General features: G+C 36.2%; 1 protein-coding gene and 1 long non-coding RNA gene across 3 annotated transcripts; both read left to right on the top strand.

Moving 5' to 3' along the window:
- The first annotated feature begins 1,798 nt into the window (after window positions 1–1,798).
- Window positions 1,799–9,824, top strand: LOC125674059 (uncharacterized). Of its 2 annotated transcripts, XR_008796065.1 has the most exons (6): window positions 1,799–1,834; window positions 2,812–2,922; window positions 3,610–3,755; window positions 5,167–5,387; window positions 6,537–6,601; window positions 7,054–9,824. It is a non-coding gene; the product is annotated as an uncharacterized LOC125674059 (long non-coding RNA). The 2 variants fall into 2 exon arrangements; XR_008796064.1 differs by lacking the exon at window positions 1,799–1,834 and having other exon boundaries at window positions 2,460–2,922.
- Window positions 9,825–14,098: 4,274 nt separating this feature from the next.
- Window positions 14,099–18,492, top strand: LOC125647826 (alpha-(1,3)-fucosyltransferase C-like). Its single transcript, XM_048874648.2, has 2 exons — window positions 14,099–14,282; window positions 17,067–18,492. Exon 2 carries the CDS (start codon window positions 17,103–17,105, stop codon window positions 18,291–18,293), a length of 1,191 nt encoding a protein of 396 aa, XP_048730605.1. The 5' UTR covers window positions 14,099–14,282; window positions 17,067–17,102; the 3' UTR covers window positions 18,294–18,492.
- Window positions 18,493–21,977: the final 3,485 nt, after the last annotated feature.

The raw sequence follows: 21,977 nt of genomic DNA, 5'->3' as shown, positions 1-21,977 counted from the left end.
GGAGACAATTCAATATAATATCTCTCTTGCTAGTTACTGTACACGTGTTCTTTTCCATCGCTGGATATTTGATTGTGAGGTCCTGTAGATATAAGATATTCCGTACTAGTTAGGGGATGGGTTTCTGAGACATACCCAGGGGTATTTACCCCAGCCTTGTTCATTTTGGTGCCAGTCAGTGTGAAGTATTCTGAGGTTACACTTGATCATGTTCAATCTGAACACGTCTCATTTTCAGATTTTTGCCTACCAGAATCTCTATTCTGTCAACGTTGGACATCTGGTATGCGATAATGATGTGTCTGCGCATGTCCTTGGTGTTTTTCCTGATCTCGGTGAGTGGGTTTGTCTTGTAATTTTACTAAAGCATCTTCCTGGACAGTGAAACATGTTTATAATTCTGTAAATTTATTATTTTGTAAATGTAGGTACACTGAGTAACTCAACTATTGTTTATCAACTATATATATTTTATTGACATACGGACACATTTCAAGTCACCTACTTACTCTTAAACCGGATCCCACCTCTGGTATATCCAGGGTTTTGTGTTTGTCCAACTTTCTATTTTGTATTGCTTATAGGAGTTATGAGATTGATCACTGTTCGTTATCTTCACCTTTCATTAATACTACATTAATGCTAATGAAGCAATACATATATAACGTTCGTTTTCAGATTAACTGTCCGTCGATTCAAGGTTATTTAAAATTTCAAATGTTTGAAACGTGTGTACAATTGTACAATACTAATGACCGTAAACGTAATGATTTTTAAAACACTTTCTAGCAAAAATGGTCTGTTCCTTAAGTTAAATATTTATTTTCATAATTTGTTGTAATATTTGGTCCCTTAAAGGTACACTGCATTCATTTCTTCTAATATTTCATTCTATAAATATATCTTTATGTTTGCTTTTAATTTTTTTTTGTTTTGTTTTTGTTTTTGTTTTTTGTTTCATTCATAAAAAAAATAGGGCAACATTGAAACATCAAGTGTTTCAAATTATCAATCTATACTGACTGTGAATGTACTTAGATAAGCGTTAACTTTATTATATGTATACATGTACTTTTGAAATAAGATACATGTATATTCAAAATAAATAAATCATAAAAATATAATTTCCACAGAGTAATTTATTTGATCTCATCTCAGATGAAAGGAAAGATCAAAATTTTAAGTTCATTCTTTACTAATTTTACTCTCCAATGTTATTGTAGAAGTTACATAATATGCATCACGCTAGCCTTTTTTTTTATGTGGTCGTTAAGAAAACAAAGGCGTCGTGAAGTTTTGATACTGAGTTTCTCAAATGTAGATAAAGGAATAAGGACCTATCAGATAAAATTCGTTATGCTATATCACGTGTAAAACACTAAAGGGTAGTTAGATATGCAAGAATTTCAAAAACAAATAACACATGTTATGCTGATAAGACAGTCACATAGTCAACTCTCTGCTCATTTCGGAAAAGACAGACTATCTATTGATTGCATTTTTTATTTATATATTCGCTAGTATCATTGAGGTTAACGCTATTTGGTACCGCTTGCAGGGCGGCGACCACGAGTTACCTGCCCCTATACAATGAGTTAATTGCCCCTGTATTTCATCTGTTAAGTTGTACTTAAAATAGGCTAACTCTTGCGCAAAAAAAGATAGAAAATATCAAATATGGGAAAGCGGGACGATAGACCAAACATATCTACGAAGAGACCGTTGGTGCCGGAAATATCTCTGTCTTTAGTAGTGTCCGCGAGGTATATTAATTTATGAAACATGAGATATTAGTACCATATTGCCCGGGAATCAAAAGATTTTTGCAAGATCGGTAAGTATATTCAATATAGGCTAAACAAGCACAAGGCCAGGGCACGTGGTAAGTCATTCCGCAGCGCAGGAATGACCAAAACTAGCCTACTACGGTACCATTTACAGAAATTACCAAAAAAATGACAAAAATTACCGAGAGAGGAGCTAAAATGACCTCAGTAATACATGACATCTACTATCATATTCACATTAAAAATTTTGGTCCCTCCTTTGACGACTTCAATAATTTTTAATTTCGGTCATATCTTTGGTATTTTCTGTGAACGTTTGTAATTTCGGACATTATATGTAACAATCCTATTATTCATTCCACAATGAAGGCCAGTGGGCCTAGATTTTTAATTTGATACACGTATAAACTTAACACTGAGCAAGTTACGTCACGGAATGCAGTATAGGGGAGGAGAAAATATTTGGCTGGACCAGGAGTCGAACCTAGGATCCCTGCATTACTAGTCAGGTGCTCTAACCACTGAGCTATCCAGGTCGATATCCACGGTCCGTGTAGCCCTAACTACTAAATTCCTCCCTTTAATTTGTTTTTACCGTCGAAGACACACAACCCAGATTCATTTCACCCCTGGCAGGACGAGTAGTCACGGCACCAACTGGTAAAATCTTGCACAGAGGTCTCTAGGTTCAATTCCCGATCCAGCCACAAATTTTCTCCGTGTATGTCTATCTGAGACTGAGTTGGAAAATTACGGTATCTTCATAGTGACAAACTAATGAAAATATTGATCAAATTCGACTGGTCAAGGACTGTTAATATAAATAAATTTGAAACATTGGTCATTGTAATGATTGGTTTCATGTTATACTAAGCTTGTGTTTCAAGACAAGGCTGTCTTTGTTGGTGATGATACTGATGTATATATTTAGAAACAAGTAATGCTTTGATTTTGATTACAGGTGTGGTCTTTAAAAAAATTAATGCATGGCAAGGTTGATAGTGAGACTAATAAATTCTTTCAGCAGAATTCAGCTAGACACAAAAAAAAAAGACAATCACTACAGCCTTCCAAGAAGATGGACTGCCTCACAATAGTTTCCTTGAGGACTGTCTTGAAATATCCAGAGTTTAAGGTATGCATTTTGTACACCATGAAAATCAGCTTATAGTTTAGCTGTTATCTAATTAGAGGGAATTTTCAATAGGGACTGGGTCTTTTCATTTGCTGGACCCTTATGAAACAATGACACTGTTCTTCCACCCCTGTTAGATCCACTATAACTTTAAGGAAAATAATTGGATCATCCTGTCCCACCAATATGCACATCTACAAATGAGAATGAAGCATTGCACAAAGTTTCAAGACTATCCGATAAGCCATATAGGAGAAGTGTTCACAAGATTTTGTGACAGACAGAAAGACAGATGAAGTACAAAAACTATGTCTCCCCCTGGAAGAGGGGAGACATAATTAGAATTTTTTTTAGACAGAAAGGAATGAGATCTCTGATACAGATTTTGCTATGAATATATATCATGTTTTGCTGAGTGAAAACATTTTTTTCTTCTCTTTTATTTATACGTATCTAAGCACAAAGTAATTAATACTTTTCATACTTTCCCAATTTGAACATTTTATGTGTCAATTTTCCCAATTCTACGGACTCTGGACCCAGTTTGAAAATGGTAGGAAAACCCCTGCGAAGACTCAAATATGAAATCATTTTCAATTAGAGGTTAAAACATTTAGTGATGAATTAATTACTGGAATTTATGAGGACTACTGAGACATGTTAAAATGGTGTCACATTTGTCTTCAGATTCAAGAAACGGACTCTATCTGGAAAAGGAAAACAATATCAAAGCTCCTCTGTGAGAAGTTGGCCAAGGAAAGCATTCAGAAGAAAGTGGAGATTCATTGTTTTTACCAGATCCAGCAGATCACAGAAAGCATCTAGTAGGGGAGGTAAATGAAGCATCTTTTACTCCCTATATACAGGGCTTGAAGCTAACTTTTTATGTCACCAGTATTCCTTGTGACAAGACCTTTCCGTGGGTACCAACATTTTTGACCCCGTGACCTTGACCTTGGAGTTTGACCTACTTTTTGAAAACTTTAACCTTGCTAATAACTTTTGAACATTAAGTGATAGAGCTTTGATATTTCACATGAGTGTTCCATGTGACAAGACCTTTCCAGGGGTACCAACATTTTTGACCATGTGACCTTGACCTTGGAGTATGACCTACTTTTTGAAAACTTTAACCTTGCTAATAACTTTTGAACAGTAAGTGATAGAGCTTTGATATTTCACATGAGTGTTCCTTGTGACAAGACCTTTCCGTTGGTATTAAACCTTTTGACCTTGACATTTAACTTACTTTTAATTTTTTTTACATTGGTCATAACTTCTAAATGGTAAATATTAGAGCTTTCGTATTATACATGATGATTTCTTTTGACAAGATCTTTCTACTGGTACCAAGATATTTGCCCTTGTGACCTTGACCATCTTTGGAATTGGCCATTATCTGGGGCATTTGTGTTTCACAAACGCATCTTGTTTTCAAATAAGCCTGAAAACTGTCAAATGTCATACAGATTATTGCTCAGGAAAAGATGTGCGCATTTGTCGAGCAAAATAAAAATGATATATATTGTGTATTAATTTAAGATGAAAAACATACTTGAATATGAATTTGCTCGACTCATGCACTGTATGTTTTCTGATAAGAAAACCACCTGAATTTGTGGATATTTTCATTGAAAATGGCATTTTTGCAATTTTATGCCAACTTCTAGCTCACGTCATATGACACAAATCATTTTGCTGATCAAACTGAGCAGATTTTGGGTTTGCTAATCCATACCTTATTTGAATGCCAGGGTTTGAGCTCCAAGTGAAATCATCAATATTTTGGTCCAAATGACTTTAGAAACTGTACCTACTTCTTTCATAAGTATATTTTCCAAAATGATGCTTTAGAAAATTAACTCATCTGACTGACGAAAACAAATGTCAGTCAGTCAGCCAGACTTTTAACCAGTCACGGAGTAACGGGTATACATTAATTTCGAGCCCTGTATATATTGCCAGACAAGTAGTCCAATCAGATTATAAACTTTAACTGAAAAATTTACAAGCCCATTCATAAATTAGAGACCGGTGGCAGTGCAGTGTTTCTCACCAATGCTACAATCCCTAAAATTATGCTATGTCAGTAATTCCCAAATGTCACTGGCATCAAACTTTCAATATACATAAATGAAAATTGTAAAACTTAAATTCTGTTGGCAAAGTTCAGCAAGAGAGGCATACATTTTGTTTCAAATCCCCTTATATAATTACATGTATTCATTTAGAATGTTTTCTTAGTTTCCAGGATTAAGCCAGCCAGTAGATGAGACTATTATATCAAAAATACATTTACTTGTACACAAGGGCACACAAAGCGTTGATGAAACAAAAAGACATTTCCGTCTGTTTGTAAAGGATACTATTTCACCAGGGAACACCATCTCAGAATTTAACAGATGCTTTTACCCCGCCAATAAGGATGTAAGAAATCACATTTACAGGGCACCGAGATTTTGCCAGTAAGTTCTAAAAAAAAATTTTCTCAGGCTCAAATGTGCTTTTCTGATCAAAATTTGTTAGTTGTCTGTCGTCGGCATAAACTTTTCACATTTTCATCTTCTTCTCCAGAACCACTGAGCCAATTTCAACCAAAACTTGGCACAAAGGGGAGATAATCACAAAATTAGGGTGGGGTCATTTAAAAATCTTCTCAAGCACCACTGGGCCAGAGGACCTGAAATTATCATTAAAGATTCCTGACCTAGTGCAGATTCAAGTTTGTAGCTCACCTGAGCTGAAAGCTCAAGTGAGCTTTTCTGATCATTTTTTGTCCGTCGTCTGTCTGTCTGTCCGTCCGTCTGTCTATCCGTCCGTCTGTCTGTCTGTCCGTCTGTCTGTTAAACTTTTCACATTTTCGACTTCTTCTCCAGAACCACCGGGCCAATTTCAACCAAACATGGCCAAAAGCATCCTTGGGTGAAGGGCTTTCAAGTTTGTTCAAATGAAGGGCCATGTCCCTTTCAAAGGGGAGATAATCATAAAAATGCAAAAATAGGGTGGGGTCATTTAAAAATCTTCTTCTCAAGAACCACTGGGCCAGAAGAGCTGAAATTTACCTGAAAGCTTCCTGACGTAGTGCAGATTCAAGTTTGTTCAAATCATGGCCCCTGGGGGGTAGGATGGGGCCACAAGTGGGGGGGGGGTCAAAGTTTTACAAACAAATATAGGAGAAAGCTTTAAAAATCTTCTTCTCAAGAACCATTGGGCCAAAGAAATTGACATTTACATGAAAGCTTTCTGACATAGTGTAGATTCAAGTATGCAAAGGGTAGTTTGGGCCATAATAGGGACTAAGGTTTTACATGCAAATATATATGGAAAGTCTTCAGATATGGGCCAAAGTGACTCAGGTGAGCGATGTGGCCCATGGGCCTCTTGTTACAAATCATGACCCCTGGGGGTAGGATGGGGTCACAATAGAGACCAAAGTTTTACATGCGAATATATAGGGAAAATCTTTAGAACTGGACCAGGGTGACTCAGGTGAGCGATGTGGCCCATGGGCCTCTTTGTTAACCTATATCTTTTATTTGTGTGAAGATATTCAAACATTAAGAACAGACATATATATATATATAAATCTTTTTTTCTTTCATTTTTTCATCCAGGGTAGTTTAGAACTGTGTGCATTGGTTTTGGAAGAATTTGGGCTGTTTAGGCTAAAATCCATTATGTAAGTTCATCTTTGTGGTGCACAAATTCCATATGGTCATTTCAAATAGTCAACATTGCTTCTATTTTCAATCTGAAATTCTACATGTATTTTGTTTGAGAGATGAAAACAATCCTCAAAACATTATCACCGTTATCTTTAATTTTCCATCATACTTGTGTCAAAGAGTTGAACTTTCTTTACCAGTAATTTTATATTGACTTCGCATTGTGTGATATATAAAGTTTTTATGATTTTATTTTCTGTCTAAGATATTCAATATTTAAAGGAAAAAGATAATGGTAGGAGATGGTAGGATAAATTCTAATTATTCAGAGAAACTTGATAAATACTGAGTTTGAGCTTATATACTCGATAACACAATAGAAGAATGCAATTTACTAGTTAAACTTTGATAGGATACTAAATTTAGGATGAGCCAATAAGATTATGTCTTGTTTTTCATGTTACAGGATTGGACAGAATATGAACACACACATCCAATACTTCAAAGATATTATGTTTGTGGAGGCAGAGATTTTGATTGCATCCACTGTTTAGAATACATCCTTAAGGGAAGCAGACTGCCGCCTTTACCCAATGATATAATGATTAATCATAACTATATCTGTTTTGTACCAAATAGAAAGAGCATTGATTCAGGTCATTTTCAAATCCACTGGCATACATTGTACTATACATGCAACCTTTTCAAACTTTACATTTAAGATTTTATAAAGGAAATATCTTAATGTTTCACATGTTTACCTTTCACTGTGCTATGTAATTCATTATACCTGCCATTATGCCAGTCTTCCTGAACATAATTTGTTTTCTGCAATTTCATTGGCCAAGAGGCTTAATCCTGGGTTATCAGATTGAGCATTCATATTTAGTATCTCATTGATTTTGCCAGCCCTATATAAGGAGCTGACTCAGATTTACTCATTCTGCTAGGTTAAAGAACTCTAAGGTTTGTACTTTTCACATGAATTTCGTGTTCGCCTCTTATCTTTTACATAGAGTAGGAAATGAACATAACATTGAGTTAGGGAACTATTTAGATTTTACATTATAATATGTAAACACCTTAGCAGAGTCAATTTACTTGGTTCAGGGTAGTATCAGATATTACTTTTTCAGAGTTTAAGTGTTTAGGCTATCTCAATGTTTCTATAGTTAGCCTTGTCCTATGTTACTTTTAGATGTATGGAAGCCTTTTAGTGTTATAACACTATATTTATGCCCCCATTCAAAGAAGAGGGGCATATTGGTTTGCACCTGTTGGTCGGTCGGTAGACCACATGTTGTCCGCTTAATATCTTAAGAACCATTCACTTGATCGTAATATATTTCATATGTGGGTTGGTTATGAAAAGAAGAGGACCCCAATTGTTTTTCAGGTCGAAATGTCAAGGGTCAATCTACTCTGGACATAGGAAGACACTGCCTGCTCAATATCTTGAGAACCCTTTGCTTGACAGACATCAAACTTGGTACACTGGTACATCTCAAGGAGTAGATTTGAGGTCAAAGGTCAAGGGGTAAACTGGACATAGTAATATATTGTCTCTTATGTTTTAAGAATTATTTGCTTGATTGACACCAAACATGGTACAGCATAAGGAGTAGATGACCCCTATTGATTTTTAGGTCACTTGGTCAATCCACTCCTGACATAGGAAGATATTGTTTGCTCAATATTTCGAATTGATGATACTACTATCAATCAAATTATGCATATGTATAACCCTTTTCAATTTTGCACCATGGGGGCTTATATGTAATTGTTTTACAAACACCTCATGTTTTATAGTTTGTGAAAGCTTGTTAGGGTCATAACTTTAGATTTTCTTATTATGGTACTTGCCCGTCAGAGACTGGACATATTATGGTATGGTGTTGTCTGTCCGGACCTTGTAAGATGGGATACAGACTGAACCGTAAGCTCTAGAATCTTACAACTTGGTACATTTGATCACCATAAAAGGAAGATGCTTATTGTTTTTTAAGGTCAAGGTTGTAGGTTCACTTAATAGGAAAACCTTGTTCGAGAAAATTACAGATTCTTGAACTGAGTATTTTGAGGAAACATTACATAGAAAGTACATGATTTGTCAAATTTCTCCCAATATTCAACTGAGAACCTTATTCTGCAGAGTATTTGTATGGGTATGGAAAATGTGTATGTGGCTATGATTTTGATTTTTGTTTAAATTTTTGTTGTTGAAAATTACAGGTTTAACCGAGTCAGTTTTTGAGGAAATATACATGTATTAAATAAATGACGGTTTGACCTTTTAACTCCTCTCACAGTTTTGAAGCTAGGGTCTTTGTAAATAACTTCTTTGGTGTTTTAGAATATTTACAGATTGTTGATCATGGTCAATTTTGGGGAAATATTTTCCGCAGAGCTCTAGTTGTCTATCTACCGGCCTCCTGTCACTTTTAAGTTTAGGAGCTTTTATTCATGGAAAGAAAGTATGTGACAACCTGATGATGGCTGATACTATTTAAAGCCTTTTTATACGCCCGTCTTAAGATGGGACGTATTATGGTATGGCGTTCATGTCCGTCCGTCTGTTAACTTTTTCGTGTCCGACCCGTAACTTAAATACTACAAGGCCTAGAATCATCAAACTTTGTCTGTAGATACATCTTGGGTAGAAGGTGTGTCGCACATTAAAACCAGGTCACTGTGACTTTTCATTAAGAAGATATCCGTCTGTCCGTCCGTCTGTTAGCTTTTTCGTGTCCGACCCGTAACTTAAATACTACAAGGCCTAGAATCATCAAACTTTGTCTGTAGATACATCTTGGGTAGAAGGTGTGTCGCACATTAAAACCAGGTCACTGTGACTTTTCATTAGGAAGATATGGCCATATATGGCAAAAACTTGTCCGACTCATAACTTGAAAACTATTAGACCTAGAATCACCAAAATTGGTCAACTAATGCATCTTAGGTAGAAGGTGTGTCGCATCCTACTTTAAGGTCACTGTGACATTTAATTAAGGTGATATAAAAAAAATGTTTTAATGGGTACAATCTATACTGTTAACAATATGTGACGGGCATATCATGTGCCGTGGCGGTGCACTTTATTCTAGAAATGGCATCAGAAAAACACCCTATGTAACCTTTTCTGCTTGTACTCATTTATTTTTATTGGAAAACTTATTACTTGTTATCAGCTACTCTAAAACAATATTGACTTGTGCTATAATAAATTTGTAAACTTTACAAGTCTTTTCATTTCAAACAAGGTGTTGAACAAGTTGTTGAACATCATCTGGGATTCACAACCAAACAGGTACAACATGGAAACAGTGTGTTCCATGATTTCTGTAGTGTAACAAGTCCAGCTGATCCCAAGTACACTGTACTATTGACAACGATTGTTTTTGATAAGCACAATAGAAGTTCTACTTTGGGAGAAGCTATAATTATTTTAGTCCTAGCATACACTGCTTCCTGTTAGAGTTAGGGTGCTGTATAACTTGGTACCTCTTTGAGATAAAATGCTTTATCATCAAATCATAAAGCATCTTCCCTCTAACAGATACCAGATTATAAAGCACCCTCCCTCTAACAGGAACCAGATTCTATAAAGTACCTTCCCTCTAACAGGTACCAACTTACAAAGCACACTTCCTCCAACAGGTACCAGATTATAAAATATCCTCCATTTATAATCTGGTACCTGTTAGAGGGAGGTTGCCTTATAAGATGGTACCTGTTAGAGGGAGAGTGCTTTATTAGTTGGTACCTGTTAGAGGGAGAGTGCTTTATAATCTGGTACCTGTTAGAGGGAGAGTGCTTTATTAGTTGGTACCTGTTAGAGGGAGAGTGCTTTATAATCTGGTACCTGTTAGAGGGAGAATGCTTTATAAGTTGGTACCTGTTACAGGGAGGTTGCCTTATAAGTTGGTACCTGTTAGAAGGAGAGTGCTTTATTAGTTGGTACCTGTTAGAGGGAGAGTGCTTTATAATCTGGTGCCTGTTAGAGGGAGAGTGCTTTATTAGTTGGTACCTGTTAGAGGGAGAGTGCTTTATAATCCGGTACCTGTTAGAGGGAGAGTGCTTTATAAGTTGGTACCTGTTAGAGAGAGAGTGCTTTATAATCTGGTACCTGTTAGAGGGAGAGTGCTTTATTAGTTGGTACCTGTTAGAGGGAGAGTGCTTTATAATCTGGTACCTGTTAGAGGGAGAGTGCTTTATTAGTTGGTACCTGTTAGAGGGAGAGTGCTTTATAATCTGGTACCTGTTAGAGGGAGAGTGCTTTATAAGTTGGTACCTGTTACAGGGAGGTTGCCTTATAAGTTGGTACCTGTTAGAAGGAGAGTGCTTTATTAGTTGGTACCTGTTAGAGGGAGAGTGCTTTATAATCTGGTGCCTGTTAGAGGGAGAGTGCTTTATTAGTTGGTACCTGTTAGAGGGAGAGTGCTTTATAATCCGGTACCTGTTAGAGGGAGAGTGCTTTATAAGTTGGTACCTGTTAGAGAGAGAGTGCTTTATAATCTGGTACCTGTTAGAGGGAGAGTGCTTTATTAGTTGGTACCTGTTAGAGGGAGAGTGCTTTATAATCTGGTACCTGTTAGAGGGAGAATGCTTTATAAGTTGGTACCTGTTACAGGGAGGTTGCCTTATAAGTTGGTACCTGTTAGAAGGAGAGTGCTTTATTAGTTGGTACCTGTTAGAGGAAGAGTGTCTTATAAGTTGGTACCTGTTAGAGAGAGAGTGCTTTATAATCTGGTACCTGTTAGAGGGAGAGTGTTTTATTAGTTGGTACCTGTTAGAGGGAGAGTGCTTTATTAGTTGGTACCTGTTAGAGGGAGAGTGCTTTATAATCTGGTACCTGTTAGAGGGAGAGTGCTTTATTAGTTGGTACCTGTTAGAGGGAGAGTGCTTTATAATCCGGTACCTGTTAGAGGGAGAGTGCTTTATAAGTTGGTACCTGTTAGAGAGAGAGTGCTTTATAATCTGGTACCTGTTAGAGGGAGAGTGCTTTATTAGTTGGTACCTGTTAGAGGGAGAGTGCTTTATAATCTGGTACCTGTTAGAGGGAGAGTGCTTTATTAGTTGGTACCTGTTAGAGGGAGAGTGCTTTATAATCTGGTACCTGTTAGAGGGAGAGTGCTTTATAAGTTGGTACCTGTTACAGGGAGGTTGCCTTATAAGTTGGTACCTGTTAGAGGGAGAGTGCTTTATTAGTTGGTACCTGTTAGAGGGAGAGTGCTTTATTATTTGGTACCTGTTAGAGGGAGAGTGCTTTATTAGTTGGTACCTGTTAGAGGGAGAGTGCTTTATAATCTGGTACCTGTTAGAGGGAGAGTGCTTTATTAGTTGGTACCTGTTAGAGGGAGAGTGCTTTATAATCCGGTACCTGTTAGAGGGAGAGTGCTTTATAAGTTGGTACCTGTTAGAGAGAGAGTGCTTTATAATCTGGTACCTGTTAGAGGGAGAGTGCTTTATTAGTTGGTACCTGTTAGAGGGAGAGTGCTTTATAATCTGGTACCTGTTAGAGGGAGAATGCTTTATAAGTTGGTACCTGTTACAGGGAGGTTGCCTTATAAGTTGGTACCTGTTAGAAGGAGAGTGCTTTATTAGTTGGTACCTGTTAGAGGAAGAGTGTCTTATAAGTTGGTACCTGTTAGAGAGAGAGTGCTTTATAATCTGGTACCTGTTAGAGGGAGAGTGTTTTATTAGTTGGTACCTGTTAGAGGGAGAGTGCTTTATTAGTTGGTACCTGTTAGAGGGAGGTTGCCTTATAAGTTGGTACCTGTTAGAGGGAGAGTGCTTTATTAGTTGGTACCTGTTAGAGGGAGAGTGCTTTATAATCTGGTACCTGATAGAGGGAGAGTGCTTTATAAGTTGGTACCTGTTACAGGGAGAGTGTCTTATACGTTGGTACCTGTTAGAGGGAGAGTGCTTTATTAGTTGGTACCTGTTAGAGGGAGAGTGTCTTATATGTTGGTACCTGTTAGAGGGAGAGTGCTTTATTAGTTGGTACCTGTTAGAGGGAGGTTGCTTTATAATCTGGTACCTGTTAGAGGGAGAGTGCTTTATAATCTGGTACCTGTTAAGAGGGAGAGTGCTTTATAATCTGGTACCTGTTACAGGGAGGTTGCCTTATAAGTTGGTATCAGTTTTCAAACAACAAATATGTAAAAGTCTTGATATCCTCTATGGAAAATAACATTTCAAGTTGATTTAAAGTGTACACATTGTTAATTGTAATTAAGCGTATTTCATATCAATGTGCTGTCACAACATTCCGTGAAATTATGAATACTACGACGTTCTAATGGTGTATCAAGATTTTAAAATATTCTGCCCGAAATTTGTACATCAATGATTTAGAAATATCAGTCTAATACTTTGGGGAGGGTGTGATGCCAATACATCCATTATAACACACGGTACCTAATATGCATTAAAAAAAAATTATATGTTTATGCATAGAATTACCATTTTTCTCAATTCACTGCAACAGTGTATCATTCTTGTTAACAATGTAGATTATTAATATTTGTCAGGGTTTTTTGATACTTGCTTATGTAAGATATGTCTCTTGATTTAGACGCGGGTTGTGTCGAAAATCTGAGTTTTAAATAATCAACAGTGTTGTGCTTCTCATTTTTAGAACCGATTGATTTGAATATGATTGAAAGTATTCATGTTTCCTACGTAATTGATAATAAATATACATGTGTTTGCCAACCACAATGGAGCTCCAACATGACCTATTTTACCTAATATTGGTCTATCAAGAAATAAGTATAAAAGAATTGACACACGACGATTATTCGTACGAATCATTGTGAATTATAAATTGGCACGAGGGATAACTCGTACCTACATAAGATGAGATAACTCGTGGTCGTCACCCTGTAAGCGGTACCAGATAGCCTCGACCTATCATTGAGTGCTCATATTTTTCATTTCAAAGGAGTTTGTGTGTGAAATTACACAATGACTTAAATATATGTACTTTTACGGGCCTATAGTTAAAAATTATGTATTTAAAGATTGGAATTATTACAAATTTGCCAAAAAAATTGTATTTAGGAAGATATTTGACCTTTGCATTAACAGTAGTACGTACTACTTTCGAAGAGAGATAACTCTAGCGTGGTATACGAGTGTATTACGAAATACAATTTCTCTAACACAAAATAGAAATCCTGGAAATATACCGTACCGATATTATTTTCATATTAATCTAATCTAGTATAAATATAATATAATATAAATATATTTTCTATTAAAAAGATTCCGAAGTTCACTTTTTTTTTAAATACACTTCATTACTGATTTCTAAATGTCTGGTACACGAGTTTCAAGAACATCTAAATAAGATATATGAGACAATATTGAATGTCGTAATATAGATAGTATTCAGAGGAAAAAAGATAGATATATAAATCAAATGTCAACAGGTCAATGTCGACACCCCATGAGGTACCTTCCTCATCGTGTATAACTATTCAGTTGGTTTTTAAAATTCAGTTCCTCGCGGCTATATAGTGGGTTTTTAAACGAGTGACTAGGCACACTGAAGCCCTAACAACCATCCATACGTATTAAAACAGACGGGTTGGACAATATAGACTGAAAGCACCAAATATCTGGAAGGTACTGAAGTGTCCCAGGATATAGCTTCTCGCCCAGGTCCGTGTGGATTAACTTAAAAATGAGGTAATTGGCAATATTCCAGCTTTTAAGTCGGACACCGTACAGTGACTACACATTCGGATTTGTGTTGTCGCCCATTTTATCGAGTGATCTGCCTCTTTGTTATAATGACATTTGCAGTATTAGCTGATTTTCTTTTGCCATCGATATTTTTGCAGAAAAGGTAGATATGTAACAAAAGGTTTATTTAGGATTTTACCGGATTTAGCCAGCCCTCCAGTGATTGCTCTGTTTCGATCCGTTTTGCACACATTGGATAAGTACCTGTAATTTTAGGACAATAGGTGGGAATTGTGTTTTGATAGCCATTATAGTCTGCTTTCCATCTGAGATATTACAGCCATCGATGTTTTACTTTCTTTTTCATTCATTCATTCATTCATTTTATTCGCTCAAAACACAATGGAAATGGTGCATGAGGTACAGTACAGAAATTGCATGTATCAATACAAGTAACGTCAGAAGAATATATATAGGTATGCAAATAAACAAAGTGAAATATATACATAAATATGTACTTCCAATACCAAGTAAAGCATTGAAAAGGATATTAATACAGATAGTACGAAACAAAAGCAAATGCGCGAAAAGGTTACCATAAAGAAAAATAGAATGTTGAACCCTCTCCATCATAATTCTTATAAAGTTACACAATCTGATTTAAGCGTTTCTGAAAGTTACATTAAGGATTTGTGTGAATAATTCTCTGAAACATTGAAATGCCTAGTTTGTTGTACATATTGTTGAAATTAATATAAAATAAATAAACTGCAAGAGATAGTTTTAATGGTTTTAAATTTCGATCAGGTATGATATTATGATACTTACCTGGATAAATTCCCGATTAATTCAAATGGATGCAAGGGTTGATATTATAATTTTGGATTAGTATGGTTGTAATAGATATGAATGTATTTTCCTAAAACTTGTACATTTTGTATGATGTTCAAAAGTTAAAATATACTACCCCCCCCCCCCCCGATATAAATGTACTCAAACTTTACTCCTTGTTTTGAACTTAGTTGAGAAATCACGGGAAGAAATTACATTCCATGCGGTTAATTGTATTCATTTTACCTATAAAAAACATAAATTTAGTTTTCATTATTCCGTGTAAGTCAAACTGATTTGATTTCTACACCATTGTACATGCATGAGTTTCCAACTTCTAGCTGCAGCATGTCCGTATATCGTACGTTCAAAATAGTTTTCTTTTTTAAGATACTCTGACCCCAGACACAAATAATAAATGAACTATTTCCTCCAAGCATCAATAGAGAAGATACAAAACTTGTTTTCTTCTTGAAAGTACAAACATGTTTATCTAATTAAAATGACTGAAAAGGAGAGGAGAGAAAAAAAAATAGTTACAGTATTTTCAATTTACTATACGTTGAAAACACGCTTGGCATGCCCTAGGCCTCTGCAGCTGATGATTAAAGGAAATATTTCCACTTAAGGCATTTAGAAAATCTTGTATATTTTTGCATTAGAAGAAATCAAGACAGTTTAAATAGGACCTGACCTTAATCATTATACTAATCATTTTAGTACATTGAACACAAGGGATTGTATATAAACATAGTTTGGAAGTGATGTTGAAATATGGACGTATGTACACTTAACTATAATCGCTCTCTAATACGTCTATCGTAATGAATTTCATATACACTTAACGAAATTTAGTAGTTACCCTACATTTAGGAAATAAATTTCATTTTTGAAAATTTTCCCTGGTGAACTTTGAACCTTTGAAATGAAAGTTGGTAGGGGTTACAAGGTCAAAGTGCGCATAGCTTCTGTTACTGTAGCACTAATTTGTGCGGTGGCTGGTTTAGGATATAAGAAGAAAGCATTTTGAAAAAAATTGTCCCCACGAAATTAATTTCGTTCCCACGAAATAGGTTTGTTCTCACGACCCACGTTATAAAATTGGTTCCCATGATATAAATTTCGTTCCTACGAAATAAAATGTGTCCTTTGAAATAAAATTCGTTCCCACGAAATAAAATTTGTTCTCACGACCCATGAAATAAAATTCGTTCCCATGAAACAAATTTCGTTCCCATGAAATAAAATGTGTCCTTCGAAATAAAATTCGTTCCCTCGAAATAAATTCGTTCCCACAAAATGAAATTGACTTCGGTTAAAGGACTACTGAGCTTGTAAATTCACCAAGTCCATTAGTCCAACTAAGATTCTAACATTAAAGAATGACATTGATGAAACTGATACATGTAATTAAGGTTTTATTTATGTATTGATTTACTCATGGATATTGGAAGTTAATGTAAATACAGAACCTGCTTTTGATTTTAAAAAAAATGATGAGAACGAATATCGTTTGATGGGATCGAATTCTAAATCATGGGAACGAATATCGTTTGATGGGATCGAATTCTAAATCATGGGAACGAATATCGTTTGATGGGAACAAATTCTAAATCATGGGAACGAATATCGTTTGATGGGAACAAATTCTATATGGTGGGAATGGATATCATTTCATGGGATCGAATTTTTAAAAAATAAATATCTTCCTGTGATTTCTATGCCCTAAAATGAAATACTAGTATGTGTTATATAAAATGTCGCCACGTGCTCTTTGACCCATAGACGATCCTAGAGAGAGAATGTAAACCTAAAACAGCAGCACTTAATTTGAATGAGCATTATGGTTTCGGTATAATTACCAAAACTTTGTCGACCCCTCCCCCCTCCTTTCCATTTACTTTATCATTATTATTTTCACAGTCTTATTGCAATCATGTAACCTTTATTTTTCAGATGAAATGTTGTTGACCAAATACGTGCATTGATAAAATGCCATTGAAAAAGCAGAGATGTGTGTTTGGAGTGTTAACCACTGCAACAGTCTTGCTATGTGTCGCATACTTTCGAGAAATAAGATATACCCTATTTTTAACCAAAAAGAATCAAGAAAGACTTCAGTATGATTCCACAACATCGACACGTATCAAAGTACTTCCACCAGCTAAAACGATGCTTCTGTACAACCCAAAACATTGGGAGACGGCAATCTGGAAATCCTTTACAAACACGAGCTTTTGGGAGAATTGTCCATATTCGTGTCAAATTACAACAGACAGAAAACTATATAATAAAAGTGATGCAGTGGTATTTGTGATTGACTTATTAGGAGGGGGTAATTTACCGAAGAAAATGCCCCAACAAGTCTGGATATTTGCTCAGTACGAATCTACCGATTATTTGATGAAAGAGATTGGTAGCCAGTTCGTCACAAAGGGGAATCTGGAGAAATATAATCGCAGAGTGAACTGGACGTTGAGTTACAGGAGAGATTCAGACATTCCATTCACCCATGGTTCTTATGGAGCGAAGAGAGGGAAAGAAAGAAAATATGTAGACAATAAATATGGCGTAGCTTGGTTTGTGTCACACTGCAGAACGACTTCTAAAAGGGAAAACTATGTTCGTTTGATAAGGAAAACTACCGATGTGGATATATACGGATCATGCGGTTCCTTAAAAGCTCCTAATTGTCCCAAAACAAGAGGAGATGCCATCCGGGAATGCTGGGGTTTATCACCGAGTAAATGTTACGACATTCTAGATAAGAAATATTTGTTTTATCTGTCATTCGAAAACGCACTCTGCCGAGATTACGTCACAGAGAAGGGACTTCATCACGTGACTCAACACCAAGTCATCCCCATCATGCGGGGAGGGGCAAATTATTCTATTTTCAGCCCTCCAAAATCCTATATTAATACAAGAGATTTTTCATCTATAGAACATTTATCAAAATATCTTGAAAGTGTCGAGAAGGACAAAAGTTTACAACATAATTTTCTGAACTGGAAGGAATACTATGACTCGAGTTACCCCATTGAGAACTGGCGTAATAATATGTGCAATATCTGTCAACGACTAAATAATCCCATGAAATATTCAAGAATCTATGACGATATTTACAAGTGGATTGTTACACCAAATAATAAACCAGGATGTTTTGTACCTACTGATTTGTAATCGTTCAGACAGTTGTTACTTTGAAATATTTCGCCCTTGAATATCAGATGCAATTCCAATCCTATCAGACATTTTACATTATTAATATGTTCACGCATAATTCCATTAAATTTCTGCACCCCTGTTATGTTTCATGAGAGCTGCGAAATGAAATCACCAATCTAGAAATTCATCATTCCTGATAAATGTTTGAAATCTATTAGGTGATTTTTATGTCCTGAGATCAAAATCGCGGATATGTTGTGTTTCATCTGGTTGCTTTTCAAGTCTTCTCTCTGTTTAAAAACAACTTTAACCATGGCTTTATCCCATGAAAATAAAAAGGTAGAGACTTGATATTTTCAACATAGGAAGGTCTGATAAAAAGCCAGGCTGTCAAGTCCAAAGGGCGTATAGCCTCTTGTTTTATTTCTTAGCACCAATTTAAGGAAGTCTTCACTTTGATGATGGGTTGATGTAATGAAGATCAAATGGCATTTGATGACGTGTTATATAACACATAATAAATTAAAAGCATTGGAGGACCTTCCACCATTGTCATACGGCTTCATAAAATGTATGCTTTATACTGATATTTTATTGAACATGGATATTGACGGCGGGCTGGCGATTCAACTTTGTAGCAGACGGGATGACTTCAGCTTCTCCGTCGTCAACTTTTCATATTTATGTAGAGATATTCAATTGTCGCCTGTATATTGTGTTTCACGACTGATTCTATACGCAAGATCTTGTTCTGCGTATGGTCAGTGTTTGAATCGAGGCGCGCTATTAACAAATAAGTTGATGTTATTGGGGTTTCAGCAGTTTCGTGTGTAAGTCAGCATTTCGCAAATTTTATGGTCGTTATAACGATCTAATTTACAAGTACAACCTTTTATTTGGGTAAAATGATGTCGGACATTGGGGCTGTTCTTTACACACCGATTATGACTACGGATTGCTCCGTTTACATGATCGAGATCTAGGGCTCACGGCGGGTGTGACCGATCGACGTGGGATGCTTACTCCTCCTAGACCCCATCTCTGGTGTGTCCAGGGGTTCATGTTTGCCCTATTCCTTTATAGGAGCTACGAGATTAATCACTGTTCGTTATCTTCACCTTTATAGGAGCTACGAGATTAATCACTGTTCGTTATCTTCACCTTTCCATGTAAAACATGCGTTATAAAATATTCAAAGAAAGTCATTCAATGTATAATATATGAAACGGCAAAATAAACAGATTATTGATTGTGATCGTTAGTACCGAGCGAAGCTCGGACGGGCCGAAGGCCCGTTCTCGAAGCAAGGCTCTAAAGATAACACGTATGTAGAAGAAAAAAGTCAAAATCAGCAAAAGAAAAAGTGATAATCTCTATATACGTTCACTGATATTTCCGTGATCCATATGGGCGCCGCCATTTTTTTTTATCGTATATTCTTATTCAAAGAAACGCATGAACTCGTTCATCTATTTATTCATTGGAAATAAAATTTGAAAATTCCAGTCTTTTTCAGTATGATTTTTTTCTTCTTTATTAATATTTTTCATGGTAAATTAATGATTTTGAAATGCATATGCATTAGTATGAAGTATATGAAACAGTGGATTCTGTTGATGACCTCCCGCTCCCTCTCTATAATTTCTTTTTCCCTTGTTCATGATAAACCGTTTAGGTTGCAAAATGCTGACCTCCTCATGACATTATTGCAGAGTATATTTTCCTTTACGTTCCGCGTTTTAGCACCCATAGTAATCTGGGTCTCCGCTACCAGAGTTGGGTTGTGTGCAAACGACCTCTAACGGAAGTTTGCATGGTGCCCACAAAAAAAATTGCTGGATTACGTCATTTCCTGTAATCTGCAAGACGACCATCTGGAGAGGCAGCTCAAAAATGATTATCCGCCATATGATCATGAGTTACCGTCAAGACACCTTTGCACAAGATGTCTTAATAAAAATCGTTACAAACCAAGTGAGAATCAACGGAGGTTCCGTGTCGCGGCAGGCGTTGGTACATTAAAGAACCCTCACTGCTACAGCCCTGAGCGCTAAGCATAGGCCTAAAATTGTGGTACTTTCACTTACACCTGGCGATCGACGTCTCAATATGAGTGAAAAATTCTCGACGAGACGTAAAAACAATCAATCAATCAATCGACTAAGACTGCAATAACCGAGGCCCGTGTCATAGCAGGTGTCGCACGATAAAGACCCCTCCCTGCTCTTAATTAAGGTCGTAAGCGCTGGGCATAGGCCTAAATTTTGCGGCCCTTCAACGGCAATGATGACGTCTCCATATGAGTGACAAATTCTTGAGAAGGACGTTAATCAATATACAATCAACCATAATGTATGCTGATTGGCTAATCATAATTCCGCTCAAACCTCTGGCTGATCGGTTAAACAAAGCTTGTCACAAAAATAAGTAACTACATCGACAATTGAAACATAATCAATCAACATTCTTTTATCAATATGAAATAGTATATTTGGTTGTTTGCAAGCATGTTTATTTTAAGTCCCGTCGAAAATACTTCACTCATATTGTGACGTCACCAGCTGTAAATAAAGTACCACACATTTATAGACCTATGCTGAGCACTCAGGACCGTAGCAGTGGGGGTTATCTAACGTGCCAACACCTACTGCAACACAGGACTTTCGTTTAGTTCGTATCCGAAAGACCCGTGACTCTCACTTCTAAATGCCAGGCGTTTGATACGTCTTTGGTAAACTGAAATCAATACGGATAAAGTTTATATTTTTCTGTAAAGAATCATTTATATGAAATGCTGTCGATTATGGCATGTCAAACGTTGCAATATTTGACCTTTTCAATGCAAATGGAAAATATAGAACAATGGAAAATTATACAATACAAATCGAAAAGATCAAATATTGCAACGTTTGACATGCCATAGTCGACTGATTCATCCGATATCCACAATCAATTTATGTATAATATAAAGTAGCCGGTTTTTTTTTTAACTGTTGAAATTAAAATTTTTGTTTTTATGTATTTTTATAACAAGTTAATGGTGCAGGGGTTTCACCAGTCTTGTTTAACGTTATAACGACCTAGTTTGCCAATACAACCTTTCATTGGGTCAAATCTGTCCGATTTGTTTCATACCGATTGTTAGGCCGTAGGTAGGCTGATCCCACCTCTGGTATATCCAGGGGTCCGTGTTTGCCCAACTTTCTATTTTGTATTGCTTATAGATCACTGTTCGTTACCTTCACCTTTCAGTGTGCTGTTTAGTGAAATGTATGATTTCTTGATTCTGAATTTTACTTCTGTTCATGTATGTCTGACCTGGTTTACGTTTTTTGAAAGAAGAAAAAATCATTTTTGATGGTAAACATTGAAATTTTAAAGTTGATAACCAACATTTGGACCTTAATACAAGGGTAAGAACAATATTTTAGCCTAACTCTGTGTTATGTAAATAATAAATAAATAACTTTTGAATGGCACATTTTACCTAAAGAATACTTGAAATGTAATATAGATGATAAACTTAGATTGATAACCACACAGACCCTGATGCGTGCTACTAGTACTACTACTACACCTCCAAAGCGGGTTGTTTCGTTCCATTCACCGTTCCGTGCAAATCTATGATCAAGCCACGCCCATAGAAACGTGCAGATCGTCCAAACCACGCCCTTAGAAACATACAGACTGTGCAAAACG

This window comes from Ostrea edulis, chromosome 6 (genome assembly GCF_947568905.1).
Source record: "Ostrea edulis chromosome 6, xbOstEdul1.1, whole genome shotgun sequence".
Lineage (NCBI taxonomy): Eukaryota > Metazoa > Mollusca > Bivalvia > Ostreida > Ostreidae > Ostrea > Ostrea edulis.
The sequence above is the reverse complement of the archived record's forward strand: the minus strand, read 5'-3'. Positions and strand labels throughout refer to the sequence as shown.